This window comes from Phaethon aethereus (assembly GCF_964289735.1).
Source record: "Phaethon aethereus genome assembly, chromosome: 12".
NCBI classification, from domain to species: Eukaryota; Metazoa; Chordata; class Aves; order Phaethontiformes; family Phaethontidae; genus Phaethon; species Phaethon aethereus.
The window spans coordinates 1976542-1996267 of NC_138588.1; the positions used below are offsets into that span (position 1 = coordinate 1976542).

General features: G+C 37.0%; 1 protein-coding gene across 1 annotated transcript in view; it reads right to left on the reverse strand.

Moving 5' to 3' along the window:
- IQCH (IQ motif containing H) overlaps positions 1–19726 on the reverse strand; it is a gene marked incomplete at its 3' end in the record, with an annotated part of 71851 nt that overhangs the window by 34582 nt on the left and 17543 nt on the right. The window contains exons 6-14 of the mRNA XM_082005339.1: positions 19349–19460; positions 18461–18589; positions 17313–17527; positions 15495–16046; positions 14797–14863; positions 9097–9180; positions 6549–6724; positions 2552–2824; positions 395–586 (exon numbers count right to left, since the gene is read on the reverse strand). Coding sequence (XP_081861465.1) covers positions 395–586; positions 2552–2824; positions 6549–6724; positions 9097–9180; positions 14797–14863; positions 15495–16046; positions 17313–17527; positions 18461–18589; positions 19349–19460 — 1800 coding nt within the window. The remainder of the gene's footprint in view (positions 1–394; positions 587–2551; positions 2825–6548; positions 6725–9096; positions 9181–14796; positions 14864–15494; positions 16047–17312; positions 17528–18460; positions 18590–19348; positions 19461–19726) is intronic.

Consider the following 19726-nt stretch of genomic DNA (forward strand, 5'->3'; position numbering starts at 1 on the left):
CTATATTAGTCCAACACTTTTGTTCCAGTAATTCCAAGTTGCTATGTAGATGTAAGGGTCGACTGCCTATATACTTTCATGTATCCATGTCCTCACTCTGGATAAAAAACATTGTGTAAAATTTGCACATTATTGCATATGAATGAAGTGTTGCAACACCCAACTTATTCCACAGTTGGATGACAGACACTATTTATATTTTGGAATACTTAACTGTTTTATTTGAATTAGTTACCTGTTACTTTGTACAAGCTAGTCTGGACTTCGTAATAGCAACTCCTACCAATGTCTTAACATGAAAGCTCAGAGAAAAGACTTACTGTGAGGAAGAACCCCACTGGACTATTAGGAAGCCATGACAACAAAAAAGACACCCTCCTCCTCCGTTACTTACGTGTGCCCACTTCTTACTCCATATCTCAGGGCTGTATGTCTGACGTTCCTTTTGAACCCAGTGGTAGCATTTCAAATGCGAAATAATATCACAATAGGCAGTGCCATTTCCTCCAGATTCCTCGTTCACTTTAAACAACCAACGCCGCACTTCCATATTGTCAACGATCAGCTGGCTGAGAACACTAATCATCTGTGGAATAACAACACAAAGATATTTTGTGCTATAACAATATTAAACTGTTCCTCAATTCAGACTTGCAGTTCTCAAACACTCGGACTTGAAATTTATTTTCTAAATATGGTTTCTTTTTCTTAGAGATGCTTGTGTTATCTTGGATATGTGTCTTGGATATGTAGTTATCTTGGATATGTAGATGAAGCAATCTTGAACATTTTTTGATGAAGAATTTATGGCCTTCATCCTGTACTTGAGCCCACTTGTGCAGACTACCAAACAGCACCTGAGCACCTTTGGGTGCTCAGTGAAGCTGCATTCTGCAGAGGGAAATCTGCCTGTCCAGGCTTTTTTGTCTGGTCAGGATCTTAGGTTTTGCATAATCAGTACTGCTCAATAAATGTTTGCGACAAGGAACTACATGGGATGGACTACACTATTTGCAAAATCTGAGAAACAATTGTGCCAGATTCTAACACCAGCCAAAACATCTGTGAAATTTTCCTACTGAAGAGTACATTATATGGTTGTAAATGTATGAAGGAATTACCAGGCAGGCTTTATAAAAATGCTAATTATTTATTTGTGTATGTACACAGATTTAAATGGCTTTAAAATGCCTTTTGCCCAGCTGGTGTAGGATGCAATTAGCTTCTTAGAAACCGCAAATGCCTTTGAACCTGGTAAAAGTCGTATCAGATCTTGTTGTATTGGCTAGAGCCTTCTACATTTTTACATAGTAATTTTTGAGACTTTTGTCTATTTTTTTTTTTAATGTTGACCTAAAATACAATTACATGTGTGTTCCAGATGGTATTATTTGTGGCTTTTGAGAATCACATAAGTGTTTTTTTTCTTGATGACTCCCATACACTAATGAAAAGGATCAATAACATTGTAAGGACTATACCAATCATAAAGAATTATGTGCTATCTTTAAGTGAAAATAGAATTGTGCTTTAAAATAGCGTCACCATGCTTTGATTATTTAACCAAAAATGTCAATATTTCATACAAGCAAACAGTAGAACTTCCATAACACTGTAGTATGAATCAAAAGTATTAGATTCACATAAATTATTTCACAATAAATCGGTTGTTTTTCAGATCATTGATCATATATTTATTTCATCTACTATAGAAGTTGCAATCTATTTGTGTAGCTTAGATTTGTTTTCAGTTTTAAAGGTGATTAATAAAAAGCAAAGCAATGTGAAAGCGTCTCTAAGAAGTTGGAATACCTACAAACCATGGCACTGATTATTTTCCTGTACGAGGTGTAGAACCACCACCACAATACTTCTGAAAAAATCAGCATGGATCATACTTAAGACATATCATTGCAAATTGCAAAATCAGCTGATAGAATGGAATACTGAGGCACTGAATGCAAAATAAACATATGTAAACTGAACACAGTACAGAAAACTCTTGTGCCTTGCAATTTCAATTTAGTAATATTTTTTTCTTCTCTTAGTGGTCATGCTAACAAGACAGATGAATTTAGCAATGATAAGCCAGGTACGAGGTAAAACTCCAGCTGCAGATATGCTCCGTGAACCTCAACTTGAATAGACTAACTTCCTAAGTGGAAGAAGTTTTTCCTTCATCAAATACTTAATTTCCCAGAAATCCCTGTTCTATTTTCAGTCACTGGTAAAAGGCCTATTAACCTCGCTGAGGCCACGACTTCATTCATGGAGCAGCAAGACAAACTGAAATAACTGGACCAAACACCCTTATATATTCTCAAGAAAGATCACGAAGAATACCAGAGCAATTGTATTACTTCCTGACTGGGATACAAATTGCATGTAACTGGTCAGACAGAGCCAAAAAAGAACCCAACCTCATACATGACTTAATCAAACGCAGTTAGGGTCTAATGAATACAGTCGTTGCGATTGTACAAAGTTTGCATCCTATCAAGTGAAAACAGGCATATGTATGTTGACGCATCCCCGACCATGTCGTGCTTACCTGTTCATTGTTGTAGATGTCAGATTCTCCAGGAGGGGTTGGCACACAAGCACTGGCAAAAATTCGTTTACTTCCAGACTTGCTACTGTAGAGATGAGCCACTTCTGGCACCGAGCCTAATATAGGCACATTTAGCATGTCAGCCACTGCTAAATCATCTTTGTGGGGTACCCCTCCAATAATGTAGGCATCTCTGCTCTGGATAAGAATTTTTATTCTTTTGATTGTCTTGGGACTGTACTTCAGCTGAGTGGCTAGGCACATGTGATGCTTCTGTATAAAGATAACATTATTCTTGTTAAAAGGTGTTCTTTGGTATTCCATGAACCTAATTTATAATGTTGCACACAATAAATACATTATTAATAGCAGGCTGGGTTATGACCTATCCTGTAGCTTAGCAGTTTAAATTGATAAAAGCTGTTGGGGTGAGGCTCCATAATCGTGCACATCTTTAGTGTGTTGGAAATGGGCTCACTGGGAATAGAACTAATTACTACACATCTGTATTTATTTGATCCATGCGGAATTATCCTTCTGTCAGTCGGCAGAGAGGCTGGTGGCCTTTGGATAATAGTGATTCATCTCAGCAACACTTCTGGCATGGTTTAACTCTAAAGCTCCTAAAAATCAATACAAAAATGAAGAAAAACCCCTATAGCAGGGAGTGTATTTCACCATACAGTTCAGCAGTATTTTAAGCGTTTCTCTGAGAATAAAACACTTTGATTTAAAAAAGCTTTCACTGATCACATTAAATTACTGGGGAAATATACATTTCCATTACACAGTAGTTCTGATAGCTACTGTAAATGCAATTGCAGAGTAGTCAAGGAGAGGGTAGTATTTTTGTTGTTGTTTAAAGTACAAGGGTTTCAACTTTTTGGAAGGAATTTTTCATTTCTTCTAAAAACCAAGATCTATTGCTGAACAAGCTGCTCATGATAGACGCTATAACCTCTAAATTTAAACTAAGAATATCAGTTATTGCAGGTGAAACCTCAAAAATATTCTCTACAATATATGCTGTGCATAGCCTGCAGATAACCCAATTGTCTTTCCAAAGGTATAGATAGAGGTGCGCTGTGGTTGAGACAGATAGGGATGGACATCATGCAGAAATAGTACAAGAAGCATCCGCTGCAATAGATTGCCATAAACAAATCATAACCATAACAAGAAGAAAATCTTCACATTGAGATGTCATCTAATTTAGGCCCTAGTCGGAAAGAAAATGCCTTTTCAGGATAGCAAAAATACTGGATTTGCTAGGGATTTCCAGGGCTGGAAAACCCAGAATCTTTTCCTTCAAAGTCCTGGATGCTCCCTTCGCAATGACTGACGTAGAAATCCTGATTCCACTACTTGGGTGGGGATGATGGTAGATAAGGAGATGGAGGAGTCCCTGGAAGTGGACAAACGGAATCTGCTTTTGTCAATTCCTTAGTGCTTTCTCAAACCAAACACACAGCTCCTAAAAGTGCCCAGGTCTCTCTTTACAGAATCAGACATACTGCAAGAACAGTGAGGAAATGAGATACTCTTCAAAATTCTAGTAGGAAAAAGGGAGTCACAGAAGTATAAGGGCAAAAAGGACAACAAACAAGTTTCCTGGAGTCTTTTTCCTTCTGTCACCTTTAAAACAGAGACTCTTAATGTTCCAGTTAATTTGTTTCGTTTCTCCTGAGCACTGGTAGCGAAGCAGGGAGATGGCCCGTTCTGTTGGTCTCGTGGCAGAGTTCTGCCGTGTAGAGAACAGGATCAATTTCCAGCCCCGGTCACTTGCTCCCTGGGGCCACGAGTGGTGATGTAGGGATGAGATTTGCTTTGTGTCCCTCAATAATGGATTTTACAGTTAATTAAGGAGTGCAGGAAACGGGCTGTAAAATCTAGTTCATTCCTGCTTTGAGGGGTATAGCTGCCATGACACATAGTAGTGCGAGTGAAAGCAGGTAAAAGGAGGAGAACCGAGGAATCCTCAGAATTTCAGCATGACTGCACAGAATAGTGGTTAGGAGGTTAACCAAAGGGCTAGTTCTTGGTTCTCAAGCCTGTTGTTTGTTTTTTTTTTTTAACTTCTTAAGAAAAGAGAAGCTGACCTTGGCATCAGCCTCACTGTGATGAGCAAAGCTACCACCATGCTGTTTTGATATGCTGCTAGCGGAGAACCAGGGTAGTGTAACCCTTTGTCAGAAGTGTTTCACATTGCGCCTGGATGTGCTGAGTCACACGACGTCATTCTAATAGCAAATGCCTAAGGACAACATATATGGTCACCCTTTTCTCACAGTCTCTCACTGCCTCCCCTGTGCAGATGCCAAGGAGCACAGGGCTACCTGCGTCTGGGTGTCTCTTCCACAGATTTTCTTTCCATACAGTTCCATCAAAATAGCTAGAAAACTGGGCAAGGCTGATTTGTCCTTCTAGAATTGCTCAAAGGACCCTGTTATGTGGCCTTCAAGCCACACTTTCATATATAGCAATAAATTTAGATACATTAGGTACAACAAAAGCCTTTTATTAAATAACTCAGAAGAAAGATCCTTAAAAAGACCCTATAAAACTTTAACCCTTACACAAACAAAATGACAACTAAATCCCTGGTCACTGAAGGCAACGGATGACTAGGATCAGATTCTTCTCCACACAAAAGACATTTCTTGGACACATTAGTTAATAGATGGTAAAGAACACATGCTTAATAAAAACAAGGTAGTTTGAGGATTTTTGTATGGAAAAATAACCCAGTATCCAGAGAAAAAACAGCTACAGTTTTCAAAATGTAATTTAAAAAGAAAAAAATGTATCACCGGTATTTATCAAGTATTTACCATCCCAATAATTTTACTTCACAAGGTGAAGGCCCAGCACAGGCAGCTGTGATTCTGTATTCAGATAAAAGGACAATACTAAAGAAAAGCCAGCTCCTAAAAATACAAATATCACCTTGATGCTTTTCTCCAATTTCAGAGAAAACAGAACACATTCATATCTAAAGAAATCATTTTAACTATGGCAAAACTATCAGACTGCTCTGACTCGGGGGTCCCTCCCTATACAGCAAAAGAGCGAAGCACTTTTCTCACATAGCTGTTTTCAGACTATTTCAACAGAAAAGGATTCATACATATACGCAAGTGTTTTGTTGAACAGTACACTACTATAGAAATGCATTTGAAAACCAACACACTTATGAAACATAAAAAGCTTCTTTACCTTCTGAAGCCATCAGTTTCAATCAGTACATGGTATAACAAATACTTGTTCAATAAAATAATTAGAAGAGGGTCATTAATATATATTGAAAACAGGAGCAAGGCTTCAAGCGTAGACCCCAGAGATATAAATGTACCCAAAGTTTTATAAAAATCAAATCTCAGCTAAGACACTGGGGACTTAATATTTACAATCTAAAATTATTCTCCAACTGTAAAGAGTCTTCACTGCACCACAGTTATTTTCAGAAACACTGTATGTAGTGTACATTAATTAAGGTATCTTTTTAGACCATGTTTTAGCACACAAATTTAACACTGACTTGACAGCTTTGGAACTAATATCTCTATTACCTAACCTAACCTAAGTAGTTTTAAGTTCTGTTCTTTAAGAAGAAGTTCTGCATTGGATTCAGTTGCAAGAAACACTACAAACACATGAATGATTGAATGCTGGTCTACCCAGAGATAAAGTTTGAATAATAAGAATGGTTTATTGCTATGATTTGCTTAGAGATATAAATCTATCAAGTTCCCAGTCCCAAGCATATACTAAGAAAGGACAGTGGTCCACAAATAACCAATATAGGACTATCTCAACTAAGACTATAAAGCTAAACCAGGATATTTATTTCCAATGCTTTAACTAGTAGTCTAATCAGTAAAGCCCTTAAACTTGCAATAATATTTCACTGATGTGTACCAGAGCGTTACAAGTTATAAAATTTCCAATTTAATTTTACTGCATCCCTCAAGCTGTAGTAATTAGAAGACAAACTCACAGGGAAGCTGTTTATAGCTTCAGGGGTGAGAATTTTGAACCTGTCCTGCAGGTCACCCATGTCCTCAGGGTTCCCAGATCTAACAGCTGCCTGCAGACCCAGGAGTTTATTGTAATACTGCAGTAACTCCTCACTCAGATGAAGGGGGCAGATGTAGATGACGTCCACGTTGGCATCTAAAACAAAGGGGCACAATGTTCATTACTGGGAGAAAGGTAGACTCCATTCAGAAAAGCAATCTGATAATTCCTGATCATTTGCTAACAGCTTCCCTAAAAATAGCACTGGAAATAAAAATGAGATCTGCAGTTCCCAAATCTTAGTGGTTTAACTGCTTTTTCTGTGCTTCAGCATTTCTCTGAAGACAGGTCAGCAACCTAAAGAAATAGCTAGTTTTCGGAATTCAATCTGCAGAACATATTGGGGGCAGAATTTTGAAAGTGTGGCAGGGGGATTTATACGCGCGACTCACATTAACATCAATGGGAATTGCGCACTGCTTTAAAAAGATATCCCATTAACTTCAGTAAATTATAAAACTTAGCTATTAAGTTTAGAAAGCTGATGAAATTGCAATTTCATATGCTGCCTGGATTTTGCATGGCCTGTTCCTACTCTTGTTTTGTCCACATAAAAGCTCACGGTAGGATACCATTAATAACTATTGCTGAGCATGCGAGTGTGCAGATTAGCTAGTTAAATACCACAGTGTGAAAATCTGGTTTTCTGCATGTAAAACAACTTGGGCTGAAAGACAGTGTATGCACAAACACTTAGAGATGAGAAAGTGAAAGTCTTTAATATATGCCTTTTTGGAAAATTTTAAGTATTCTGCTCTTCTAAAATATTCATGATAATAGATGAGCTAATGAATTAATGGGCCTTGCAACACCAATAGAATACGCTGCCAAAAAGCACTCCTAGATTTTGATCCAACTCCTGCTGAAATTGGTAGGAAGCCTTTCATTGTCTTTACTGGGCACAGGAACAAGAGCCTGGGAAGTGCCAGGGACAACTGCTATTACACGTGAATGCATCAGAAGCAAAGCAAGTATTGGACTAAGGAAACCCTGAGCTTAACGTTATAAAGGAATAAGATATCCCATTCATTCACTTTGTTTTGCCATACTGCTGCAGGCAAACAATCCACTTTAAAAATGTAAGGCCAGAATCTCAGATGAAGCATTAAAGTAGTGCAGCATCCAACAATCAGCCCTGTATCTGAAGCCCCGACAGAGCCTTTACATAATACAGTTCATTACCATATAACTTTTAAAAATAATTAAAAGAACAGTTCACTAGAACTGTTACTCAATACTCTGTTGCTTTTAGGCATTTACTCAGACTTGCAAAATGAACCTGAAAATCTACCAGCTAGGGTATGAAAAGACTACTTGCCAATGTTGGCTGTAATGCTGAACGGACTGCACTGTCAAAAATTGACAGGCTGAGGTGAATTTGTTGAATAAAATGCTGCAATACATTTTACTACTCCTAGCACTGCCCTATGAAGAGATACACAAGTGGGCTTGGACACAGTGGGGCTCCAGAGACAGATTAACTCATAGGAGGTCACAAGCAGCAAGGAAACCCTCTGGTATTCTAAAGAAAAAGAAAACCAATAGGGTAAATATCAATGCTCTTCTGCCAGCCACAGGTAAACCATCTGATCTAGTTAATAATTTAGTTTATATTTAACTAGTTTGTATCTTACTCATGGTCTATCTCATATTTTACAGTAGAACCAATGTTCATGTTCACAGAGTTTAAAGTGAGAAAGAATGCCCGTTTAATGTGTTGACTTTGTCCCATTAAGTTTCTAACTATCATTTTAGAGACAAAAAACCCCCTATGTTAAAAAAATGAAAAAAACCCCCAACTGTACTGTGGAAAAACACTATTAGTGCCTAGGTAATATATAAAAGCAATTACATTATTATTTTAGGCAACTGTAAATTTCTGGATCCAATACATTTTTGTTACAAACTTACTAAATGGCATTTATAAAATAATAATGATACTGAAATATATATGAATCGTGTAAAGTATGTCACTCCAGGCAGCCAATGAAGTTGGTCACTGACAAGTAATATTCTTCACTGCTTTGCTTAAAAGAGGACTGTCATTCTAGGAAAAACTTTTAAATGTATGTCTTTTGCCTCATTTGCTAATTTAAAAAAATTTGGTTTAAATAAGGGCTTGCTCTTTTCTAGCAGATCTTTCTCTCCATATGAGCCTGAATGAACACTAGCAGAATTAGCTACCGAATTTTGTAGAACACTAAACACTTTTGATCGTTTGTGGTGCTCAGCATTCCACAGGATGAGGCTGCTTTACCTTATCACGGAGTTGGAAAGAATCAGCATGTTTTTCTTATGAATAACGCAGACAGGAACAAATGCCATAGCAGATAAATTACTCCTGAGCTTATATGTTCTCAATATTTAACATTAATACAAAAAGAAAGTCCTCATCGGTCATTCTCTATTACTCACAACTATGGGCAAATAAGGATCAAAAAACAGGCAGCCAACAGCTCATAACATACCCAGTATATCACATAGCCTTCCCATCTGCATATTCTGTTGGAGAGCAAGATCAGGAATGTGCTCACGGATGCATTGGGAATATCCTGGAAAACAAGTAAAGCCCCCCCAACTGTATTCAGAATCCCCTTGGTACATACTTTAAAGAAATCAGACTTTTGAATTAAAAAAAGCTGTAATAAAAGTATTTCAAAACCCAAACATGGTATAGCACTTAATTGCATCATCTTTACAAATTTACTTTTATTAGTGAACTGATGGAACATCATACTTTTATGCCATGAGATTTTAAATACAGACCTGTTACAGACCTATAGAGCTTTAGAATTTAAACATGTAGGCTGAGTATTTTGTTTGAGTCTTCTATGTTGCTGGATTTATTTTAAACACTGGAAAAAAATGACACCATCATTAAGCAAGAATCCTGGTACCTTGTGTCCTTCACACAGATAAAAGGCAACGGAACCACTTCATTAAGAAGATGTCTCAGTGATACCTGATCACTTTGTTGTAGAGATGAATGAGTGGCAGCCTGTCTGAGCTTGGATTATCTATTTGGAAGTCAGACTTTCAAATGATTGCATACTTGCATTCAAAAAGACTGCAGTAAATGACGTGACCATTGTAACTATAATCTCTAATCCTGTCATTTTTAAATTGAGCTAATTCTAAATTAATCAGTGTGTATATACAAACACACACGCCACACAATGTGAGTTGCTAGTTGCAATAGCTGTGATTGATTCAATAAGGAAGTTAAGCCTAACACTCAGTGTTTGGCATAAAATCTTGACTGATCTGGTAACAAGATCCTTACAACATTTCCATATATCTGCACATGACTAATCATCTGAAACTTATTAAAAACTTAGTGTGACTAAAATCTGCTCAGTATTTCAGCATTTTCCTTTTGGAAGATAGCAATATTGGATCTTCCAGGCAAATTGCAAGGACAATTTTTATAAGTAATCAGCATTACAAGGTGTGTAGCAATGACACTTTGCACACAGGAGAGCAGAACATAATAAAATACAGATAAATAGAAACCACCAGTTTAATTTCTAGTAATTTCTTGTAAAACTTACATATTGTAGTTAGCACAATGGTTCCAGGCACCTGCAGAACTACATCAACGTAAAAGATATCCATTTTTTTCCCACTCTAATATTTAGCTACAGGAATTTGAAAAAGGTTGCTCTGATTACTTAAACTTCAGTCTTGAGGTTTCATTTTGTTCTCTCAGGTGGGGACCAACTTTAATCCACTAACACTACTGCCTAACAATATCAAAACTTTTCAATTTCAAACGTAGAAAGTAGATGATTTCCCTGCACTGAACTGTCCTCTTGAAGACACATTTGTTTTTAAGAATTAAATCTGAGCAGAAAAATAACATGCAAATATCACTTGGCAAAATCAGTAATTATTTGAAAGCATAGTTAGAGTAGCAATTGAACAAAAGTTAAAACTTGCATGTTGCTGTGGTTCTGCAGATACACGATAGCATTGTGCCGACTACTACATGTACTTTTCTTAGATATATTAATAAAATCTATTAATTCACAATATCTTAGCTTGCATTGACATGACCCCATTAGATTTAATGAGAGGAATATTCACTCCTTTTGAATCATTCAAATTCCAATGGACATTATGAACCACATGAATCCTCACACCTGATACATTTTGAATGCTCTGGACTTACATGGCTGGTGACCTCATCTGACAATTCTTATTAAAGGCAGAAGCTTAATATTCCTTTCCTTGCAGTCTAAACAAAACTCAACCCAAATGAGTTACATATACTGTGATCATACTCTGCATGTTCCAGTACAACTATAAACCTGTTTCGTTATGTACAGCTGGTTTGTGCACCACTAACATTTTGCGCTACAGCATTTGGTCTCAAATGCATGAAACGTTTCAGATAAATTTGCATTTTCCAGAAGCCAAAATTCCTATTTTGATTCAAAGAACCACTACTTCAGTTCATCTATACCTGCAATCTAGACAAGTTAAACTCCACATTGTGTCTGAAAACAGCGATGTTGAGAAAAGCCGGTGGTGGCAGAGCACTTGAGGATATGGCTGTTCATTTCCGCAAGGCATCGGTGCATCGTGGCACCCTGCTGGTAGAGCTGGTCTGCGGGAGGGTCAACCTTGCAAAATGAGAACTAAGAATTTTGATTTCTCAGTTCAGTGGCACTGAAAGGACACTGAGGGCCTTCCTCCTTCACATGAGTTTTATGGTAGCGTATGTGCAATGACTTCAATGGAATGCTCCCATTTCACACGGGGGAAGTGTAGGGAGTTACAGAACTACAAAAAAAAAAAAAGGGGGTGTATGAATTAATGGCAAAGGCCCTGCTTCCAGCTCCCCTTTCAGCCTCAGCCATGACATAATGCCTTTTAACTGCCATTTTCTTACGAAATTTTGTTCGTCTCAAAGTGTCTTCTCTCAACAAAGAATCCACAACACTTTTCAAACTTGCCTTTGAAAAAAGCAGTAGCAGTACAGAGCAGGACGTGGATGAAGGTTTAAGTAACCATAGGTCGATGCCTGATGGGAAGGAGGAAGTCGAACTATCTAGGATTCAGCCACCTTGTTCTTTCCAGCGCTTGGGACAGGACTAATAAATAATATCTAACTTTTCTAACTATACTTGGCACAACTACCGTTCAACTAAAACGGCTTTTAAAAAGGATTTGTGTGTCACACAAGACAAAGCTTTGGTATATAACCTACTGTATATTTAAGGTGTATATATACATGTCTTATGTAAATAAGACAAATCTTATTTCTTGTAAATGTAACTATTCGGGTAGAAAGATTGATCAATCATTTAAAAATAGTTGAATAAAAAGAGAAACAGTATTTGAATCCCAAATATTGCAGAAGTGTATTCATCCATTACCGTGTGGGAGTAAATCTGATTTGAAACTTCAAACTCATTTTTCCTTACACTAACTGGCAAAAATGCTAAGCAGTCTTTAAAGAATTGAATCTACTTTCTTTTTTTAGCTGCAGTAGAAATCTGAAGTTTTTGTTTTGGTGAAATAAATGGAAACATTTGTTCCTCACAGCAGTATAATTTAAACCCTCCACTATTCCTTTTCCTGGATTATTTCCAGAAACTTGACATGAGTCTGCAATTGTGAAAATGAAAACTGCTGAGAAATTCAGTTATGACTCTGTCTCCGTTTGTTGGAATTCCGCTTGCATGGGAAGAAAAAGTCAGACTCTGACTTGCCCTAAATGCTGAAGTGAAGAAAATGTGAGTAGAGAATTTCAGGCCCTATTTTTGATTTACAAAACTGAAGGAGAAAAACAACTAACAGGATATCAATCTTCTGTCTCTTCGTGTTTATCTGCTCTGTCCCAGAGCAGATAAATTTAGACACATTTTTATGATTACCAAGACTCAGGCCTTAAAAAAAATCCTGCTGAAATCAGCTGTCATTTTGCATATTTAGTCCTCTTAGACTGAAACAAATGTTACTTGTTTAATTTGTCCAGCTTCCTAGAAGTCTACTCAAACAGACTTCTTAATTGTAGCGTCCCATAAGGCTAAAGAAAAGAAGGCAAAATATTTCAGGGTATTTAGCTGGTCTTTTTCAAGACAAATAGGCACATCAAAAGCATAATGGGAAAATACCTGAGAACAAACTAAACAATGTTACTAGCTGAAAGTGTTCCAGTAATGGGCCCAAAATTTTACAAATGTTTCTTAAAATGACAAATGTGTAGGAGCAGAATAATAAAACATTTAAAATTATTTCTATTCTTACATTCTAAAGGTTTTTAGTTTACAGACTTGCTGGTTTCATCTTTTCAAATTTTAAATATAAGCTGTTCTTAAATTTATATAAAACCAAATTGGTCAAGTTCCTAGTCATTTTATGTTGCTATTTCTCAAAACCACTTCAATCTTAACATTTCAAAAGAAAAAAATACCATGGATTTACATTACATTTTAATAAGATAAATTCTGATAAGAATTTAATTCATGTAAAAACCCTATTGAACTCCACTGGATCTCTCGATATAGTTGATGCATTTAGTAAAAACAAGCATGAATGACTTTTTCAAACAGCACTTTCAAATTCTTCCCTTGGAGGGCATAAAATATTTTTCCATGCCCTACTTAAATAGGTTTCCTAATTTTCTAAGAAAACATCTGCACTCAAATTATCTTTACTACTTACTTTCTTCCTCATTAAGGGAAAATTTCCACTTGAATACTGCAGCCTCCTACACATGCAGATACAAATTCCTGTATTTACAGCAGAATGTTGTATAAAGCATGCTACGGAATCAGGGCCTGGGCTCCAGGTGAAGTGCTAAATGAAGTAGAATTTCCCTAGAGTTTTAGAATTTACTTAAGAGATTGAAATAATTTAAAAACTTTTATAAATTCCACTACATGTTACAAATCCGTCAGAGGAACAGGGACATAATGATTATTTTTTTTCATTAGCCTGTTTTGATTATACTGAGATTTTTTTAATACAACTTTGAAAGCATCTGTTGTACCACTCTGCTGACTTTTGAATTCACACACCTTTTTTTAATTTAATTTAATTTAATTGCTTTTTCCTATATAAATGCTCCTTCACATTTTTACCCAGTTTAGAACACTGGAATGTATAAATAATTTTTAAACTATCCTGCTTTAAAATAGGATTCAGTCACATGATTTAACCTAGCATAGTCACATGAGACCGAGACAGAGGTGTAATTAAAAACAGTTGTTCATCACATGTATATTTATGTTAAACATAGTCAGCAGAATCATGAAATAAAAGGCTATCTGGGCTCCAAAACTGAGAGCTTAAAACTTATTTACAGTCTTCATTAATTCAGGTCTTAACCAATTCACTTTATGAAATCCTGAATCTCTCAGGTCAATTAATTTGCTATGTAAGTACAAAATATAAATCAAGTTACAAGCATTTTGACAGGATTTCATGTTTTAAGAGATTATCGGTGCATTTTAGGAATTCCCAAGAAATCATATTCTGTAATTTCTAAACACCTACACTTTGCCATTGCATTGAAGAAAACAGCTTTTAAGCTCCCCAATTCATAAATGTAATTAAATAATTACATTAGTGCTAATTAACATGAAACTGCAGATTATTTAAGCGCAAAAAACACTATTCAACTTCTTAATTATTCTTGTTCACACAGCATTTCCTTTTGCTCAGGCGCCCTAGGTGCAAATAAAGCATCCCATCTGCTCGTAATTAGAACTAAATAATTTCAGAGAATGTAGCTTATCATTTTGACTGCACATTTGATTAAAAACAGTGTACAAGCAATATCCTGGCTTATTGCTGTAACAGCAACAACACACACAGGCCCATGTTTTCCTATCATTAAAGAAGACTGAAAACATTATCTGTTATTTCAGGGGGAAAAATACAACTTTTTAGTTCATTTCATACAGATGAAAGCAAATTACAGCAAATCACCTCTCCACTGAATAGCGGCCCCCACATAATGACTTTATTTGCTTAATCCCCAAATTAAACGCCGTTTCGAGCGAAGGCCCTGTGTTATTACTCTCATCATGTCGAGAACATTTTCCTGCCGAGACCAATTTGAATAAAACAAGGGGCCTTCCTTGAACTCAATCAAGGAGTCATAATGTGGTGGGTAATAGAGGTTGCTGATAGATTTGCAGGCAAAAGTGTTATACCTAATGATGGGATATGGATAATAGTCCTCCTGGAGGTCCTGATGCGATTCCAGTTGGCTGCCAGATGCTAAAAATCAAGAAGAGCATTGATCAGTGACAGGAAGCTGTAGTGGATTCATCTAGTCAAACTTCAGCTGTTTTTCCACTGTACAGTTAAGCCAGGCATAAATTATATTAATTGATTTAATTACATACTTAAAACATCTTCCCCAATTAATTTAATTAGGTGGCTACATGAAGCTACTGGCAGGGGAAGATTAGAGGCTGCTCACTTAATTAACAGAATATGAATGAAAAAAAAGAAAGCAAACATAAATGAAATTGTGAGCACTAATTAAGAGGCTGTCTGCAAACTTAAATACTTTCTGACAAAGTGGTGACACGAATGTAGACAAGAGAGGGATTTTTTTTCCAGCAAATTAAGTGCCACAAGGTATATATAGGGAACTAAGGTAATGCAGTTAAAACATTGATTTTCTGACAGAACTACTGAAGTCAAAGTGAAGGGACATTTTCAATAGAAACACTGCAACAGATTTTACAGCCACAAAGGCTGAATCGCTGATGAAGGATGAAATATGATACTCGGACAAGTGTATGGTTAAAAGGGAAAAAAATGGAAACAGCTTATTGCAATCACTGAAGCAAGAGATGTTTAGAAAAGAAGTGCTGCCGTAACAGCTGGTAGCACTGCACACCTTGGCCCTGATGTAAAAATTCTCCAGGTGTCTCTGACGTGATTCCTTCAGGGTCTTTTTCGCACGTGCCATGTGATTATGCAAGAGCCAAGAAATGGCGATCACACCTGATGCCCGCTGCTGCTGCCTGAAACGGACGTACGCTTTTCTGGCCTGGTAACATCGCCATGCTGCTTGGATCTTTGTAGCCGCCATTTTGGTACCCCCTTGGCCTTTGTATCTTTGGCCAGGTCGATTTAAGATCTTTTCCACAGTTGATTGATTCTTTATCACTGACAGAATGTCACTTTTGGTGGGATGCTCATTAAGCTCAAAGTCTGATGCAACTTCCACCAACTTTTTACAGTTTATTGTAGCCAACGGTACAGCATAGTCCTTGAGAAGCTTTTCTGTATGTCTCAAAAAAAAGACAATGCTCCTCCAAGATAAACAATAACGTTGCTTAAATGCCAGAAAGCCTGGAGCTTTCTGGTCTATCACGCCACAGTAAACAGCAATGTCGTAATCAAAGCCTGGATCCTGTAAGGACTGACATGGAGAGATTTGCAGGGGCTGTGGGAAGAGAACAGCCACAGATTAAGAGTAATTGCCATTGATTGTAAATGAGTGGTCAAGTACTGTATTACTATGTACCTCTTAACTGTGAGAATTTATGCAGCTGAAATATGCTCACTGATTTATACATTATAACCACAAAGTCTAGCCCATCTTTACCATAAACCCCTTTGTCAAAGACCTTAGAGGTCATGGAAGATTATGAGCATTTTTTACAGAAATCCATCCATTGCACAAAGGAACTATGCTTGATTTACCAAATATAAAAATAAAGCTCTACAGTGATTCAGTGGACTACAGTCAGAAAGTAACTCACAATAGCATTCTTCCACTGAAACTGCCTCCACCTATCCCAGGAGAATGGGTAACAGCCTGCATATAAACGCAAACGAGGTAAAACTTGGAATAGAAATGTTCCTGCCTCTTAAGAGAGCTCCATATTTACTGGCAATTTTAGCCAGCACCTCATTAGCTCTGATTTTCATATCTAAGTGCACTATTTTCAAACTATTTTTAGGTATTTATTTTTATTTGTATTAAAAACTCATTGATCTCCATTTCTCAAGCTTGCTTTATTTGCGATTTTCAGATCTCCTCTTTCATTTTCAGATCTCCTCAATGGCACAGAAGTCAAAGTCTGGAAAGATCAAGCAAAACTACAGACAGTTTGCTATGGAACACAATAATTAGCCATAAAAAGGAAGAAATGTCCCTTTTGCATGGGGATCAAGAACAATCAGCAAGCATTAAGCAGTCAAGGTCAAACTCCCCTATAGTCTTCTGTAAATATAAAGGGAAACACTACATTTGCTTAACTGCAGTGAGGGAGATTTAGATGAGACATTAAAAAACTCTTTTATAACAGTAAAGATAGTTAGTTAAGCACTGGAACAGATGGCCTATGGAGACTGTGGAGTTGCTATCACCGAAAGTTTTCAGAACAGGTTAGAAAAACATCTGTCTGCAATATTACAGGTACAGGTAATTCTGCCTGGAGGTCTAGATAACCTCGTAACATCCTTTCTAAACTTATTTTCTAAGATTCTGTGAAAAAGCAGACAAATTTAGGTAGAAGACTTGAGAAAGTAGAAACTGGCAATATACAAAGTATTTCCTACTTACTTCAATATTTACTATTTACTGGCTTTGCTTCAAACCCTCCTGTACCAATTCGGTGATTTACAGCCACTTCCTAAACCATCTCTGGTGAAAACACTATTAAAAATATGAATAAAAACCTCATTATCCTCATTGTCTAAATACCTGTGTCTGAGAAGCAATCTGCAGCTCAGATTCCAACTGTTGAGCTGGATACGTCCATGCTGGCTTTGATTTCCTTGCTGAAATCACAGGGCTGCTGGATGGAAGTGGTGCAATGTTACCTTTACTAGAGGAATATTTGCCATAAACTGCTTCCTTTGACTTTGGGAAGGTGATGGTATCTGTATTCTTAGGGTCCACCCTACTACTACTCTCTCCTGTACCAAAGAAAAAAATTGATCACAGGTTTCAGTGTTAAAATAAGTCATCAATGGCACCAAATTGACATTCTACCACTTACCATTAGGTACTGGCTTGCTCCCATTTGCTCTCATGTCCAAGCAAGTTGCAGTTTTCAGGAGTTATCACCAAAAAAATTAAGGGATGTCACTGGATGGCCATAAACTAAGCCATGCTATAATAGGTTGCTACTGTGAATACTAAGATTAGGCTATCACAGTTTTAACCTATAACATCCTAAAGTCTGTAGAACACGCCAGTCAACATTATACCCAGGATAACAACTTAAAAATATTAGCACTCCAGGTTATTCCATATATAATTTTAGTTTTCAACCACCCCTTTTCATTAGGAGAACTTTTCAAGTTTATGGAATTGCTACTGAGCTCACTGCTCATTTTGCTTATGCTCCTTTCCATACTGATGTCATATGCCACAAACAGCTGTAGCAACAACAGTTTTGAGTACACTTTGCGATAGATCAGAATCCCATTGCCCAGGGTATATTCACTTACTAGGAGTCATTCATTTAATCAAACTGGCAAAATAGAAGCTTCATCAGCTTGTTGTAAGCCATATAAGCCATGATTTAAAGTAACCATTTGCTTTACACTAATTCTAATGGTCAGATCTTCAGATTCAGGTGCTTCAGATTTGAAACGTGCAGGTAGGAACCTACTGGAATGTCAGAAATGAACAGGGACCAAATTCTCACAGGGATTAAGAAATGTGATTCCCATTCCATGGCAAGACATAGGATGCTAGCGTACATCTTTTTGCACTTAGTATTTTTTGTGCATAGAATTTGAGTGAGTGCTCCTCATCCAGTGGCTTCTTTGTGAGATAAAACAAGGGGCTGAAAGTGAATTTGGAGATGCAGTTGATGGTTGTTATCAATCCTTTGCACTCACCTCCAGCTGACTTCTTGTGCTGCCTGTGAAATTCATGGAAAGATGCTGCTTTGGATACAACAGGATGTGTCTGGAGAGTTATCTTTGCTGCTGGAGGGATAAGCCTTTGTTCACTTAGGCTCAGAATACCTACAAGAGGATGGCATTACTGAACAATTCATAAACATTCCAGCTATCAAAGAAAAAGAATTAGTAACAATAAAGAAAGAATTAAACAAAGGCAGACTCAAGTTCTTCCAATTCCAAATCAAAGCCAGAAAAGCAGCAGTTTTCTTTTATTGAAAGATTCTTATCTTTCAATATTCAATATTTTACCTTCAGGGAAGGTGAACTTTGCCTATAAAAATTGACAAATACATGAAACATATTGTAGTGGTGCTGATTCTCAGAAGGAATTATATGCTTGTACGATGGCAATTTAATAGGCAGAATGGATGAGAATTAACGCTTGTAAACCACAATGTAATCATGTAATCATGAATATGGGCTGATTTCTAAAATAGTCAAGTGCAGGTCTAGTTAAGATTGAATGGTTAATAACCACACATTAATCATGACCATTTATTCTGACCATGTTATTTAGTCATACAAGAATCCTCCATCACACACTGTTCTTTCTTCCAGTAGCTTCTTAACTCTGTGAATTACAAGATAACTCACTCAGGGAGGGTGATGCTCAACATAACATATGCTACGTCCTAAGCTAGCTACCCCATGGAGCAGGTAGTCTGAAGTTGATCTCTCAGCAACATTTGAGATCACAATTCTTACAAGTTTTGAGGTGCCAAAAAACCTGATTACCAGATACCTGCTGCAAACAGCAAACACCACTGCTTGTGTAGCATACATCTGGTGGCAACAGTACCCAGGTGGGCTTATGTGACTCACCTTTCCTTATATCTTCTTCTAACAGGGGTAAGGGAGAATCCATGTGGTGATGCGCAGGCAAACGCCAAAGGCTGCTAACTGTATGACTTTTCACTATCTTCTGACTACACATCTAGGAAGAGACAGAATCTTCTTTTAACAAAGAGAAATCCCGGATTTGCAAAGACACAATTTTCTACTCTTGTAATAATAATGAAACTACTCATAGCAGAAATTTTATTTAAGATTTAATAATGTAACAGTACAAACACTGCTTTTACTGCTTATGAACATGCTACAGTATTGTCTACTGTCATTACTTTAGCAATTTAAAATAAAGTTAATTAAATTGATGTCTTGTGACTTTTGCTATGCAAAAATCAGTGTACTAGTTAATAA